At 44.4% G+C, this 2,128-nt stretch overlaps 1 protein-coding gene across 1 annotated transcript; it reads right to left on the reverse strand.

Moving 5' to 3' along the window:
• Positions 1–274: 274 nt before the first annotated feature.
• On the reverse strand, positions 275–721 carry PHALS_08883 (uncharacterized protein; the record flags this gene model as incomplete). The annotated part of the gene is made up of 2 exons (XM_024724311.1): positions 275–530; positions 705–721. The coding sequence occupies 2 exons, from the start codon at positions 719–721 to the stop codon at positions 275–277; spliced, it is 273 nt and encodes a 90-aa protein (XP_024575201.1).
• Between the last annotated feature and the right edge of the window lie 1,407 nt (positions 722–2,128).

Below are 2,128 nucleotides of genomic sequence, written 5' to 3' on the forward strand. Positions count from 1 at the left end.
GCCTGAGACTTAGGGTGCACCAGAACCTAGGCGTCAACGGTGCCAGGGCAATCTTGCTGATGTAGAGCCTCAAATCCATAAGGGCTTTCAGTGTGGAGAGATCTTCTAATTTACCAAATGCTGAATATACCCTTGGCGGAAACTTCGACCCACAGGATTTCCACATGACCGTTGGCTTCACCTTGTTTATTGAGCAGTGGTGAAGGGGGCGACTCTCGCGTGGCCGGTGCAATGAGCTACAAAAATGATGCGAAATTCATTTGAGAGTCTGGTCTTAAGGCTGCACATACGAATTGTTCAGCTTGAGGCGCCGCAACGGCTCAAAGCCAAATCCCTCATCAACGGATGTGTGAAAGTAATACTTTTTCTTTGAAAGCACGCCTCGTACCTGAAGGGTTAGACAAGTGGGATCGTCAAATGGCGTCTGTAAGCTCGTTTGTTTGGAATGGTGGTGAGTAAAACCTAATAAGTCTCTCTGACCAACGAGGGCAAACGCCCAGTAACAAGGGATTATATCGCCGCCTTCAGGCCTGTAGACACGGCAAATCAGGGGAGGGTGTAATGAGCAATTGGCGAATCCTAATCAATATAAAATCATCTTGCTTATAGCAGCAGAATGGGTGGGTCTGTCCAAACGGTCTAAATTGACTACATCGCTAATATTACACAGTCTTATCCAGGAATAGCAAAATTAAGGCCCATACCAATAAATTACCAGCATTTTGGCGGAATCAATAGGTCAATCAAGTATGTTAAGCATGTGGAGAAAATTTGTTCGTTGAAATGTCTCCAGTGCACGTAAGTTCTCCCTTGTTTGCACAAGTTTACATAGCTCTCAACAAGGATTGAGGACGTAGTAAAATAAATGTGCATCTCATATAAAATTTAGTATTCGGGGCCCTTACCACGTGTACAGCCGCACATAGTTTGCTTAGAGAATCAGCGCTGAGATAAGCATGCTCAGAAAAAATCTCGCCAGCGACAAGGGCACATTTGTCTAAGTTGACGAACAGCTTAGTTTAAGGACATCAAACTGAGCACAGCATATGAGTGTTAAATATGGATGTTCACATCCGAGACCCGTGCTCTGCGCGAATGTGGACAAATCTATCGTCGAAATTGATTTGTGCGTACGCTAGTTGTGGCCTTAATGCTGTATTACTAAGCTATGATATATCAAACAATTCCCTGTTAGCATAAATAGCCACTTTCAGATATTACCATTCGAGTACTTAATACTATAAAGAAAAATCACTGTCTCGCATGAGCAATTAACAGAATCTGTTGCCTAGTTTGAGAGCACTGAGCAATGCGCAACCAACCATGTTGTTCTTGTGCTTGTTCACCAAAAACAGAAAAAATGTAAAATTGATTAAGAATAGTCGCTTCACACCAGTACTCGTACTAAGTACTCGTTGGGTACGGTCTGATTTATGGTGCATTTATGATCCCATATTCTCCGTCGAGACTAACAGTACCACAATCGTCTTGCGACTCTGGTCATCAATCACGAGAGAAATGCATGATAGGTACTTAGCTAATGTTAGGTTCGTCGCATCATGACAAGGATGTCTTCCCTAATAACATCAGAGACAGATTCTTCTATTCACAACAGTCGCATGCCTTATCATTTTCCATACCCGGCGACAGCATAATTTGCTCGCTCTGATCCGGCTATCCGATCCTGTGGTGCAGTGGTACGCCGCTCACTTCAGGACCGGGAGGTCCAGGGTTCAATCCCCGGGCCGGGTAGAGTCGGGTTAGAGTGTAATGAATAAAACCCTACAGCACGTGCTTGGCATGGCTTACACGACTCCTATAAAGGGGTGTCGTTTCTCATCATATCTGATCCGGCTATACAGAGCCAATCCTGGCTCAAGTGGTTTGTAGCTTGGCCTGGGACCGGGAAGTACCTGGTTTTATACCCATAGGATCCAAATCAAGGATGCCGGAGATAGGTCACCAAAGTTGTAACGGGTTACACATACCCTGGTAACAGGGTGTGTGTGTCACACGAGATGGGCATGGTGCGACTGCACCCAAACAAGAATACGGTATGTGGCTGGTTAACCAGTAGTTATGCATGTATTTAGATTTTACTATATATATTTAGGAAAATCTATACATT

This window comes from Plasmopara halstedii, assembly GCF_900000015.1.
Source record: "Plasmopara halstedii genome assembly, contig: Scaffold_323, whole genome shotgun sequence".
In the NCBI taxonomy this organism is placed as follows: domain Eukaryota; phylum Oomycota; class Peronosporomycetes; order Peronosporales; family Peronosporaceae; genus Plasmopara; species Plasmopara halstedii.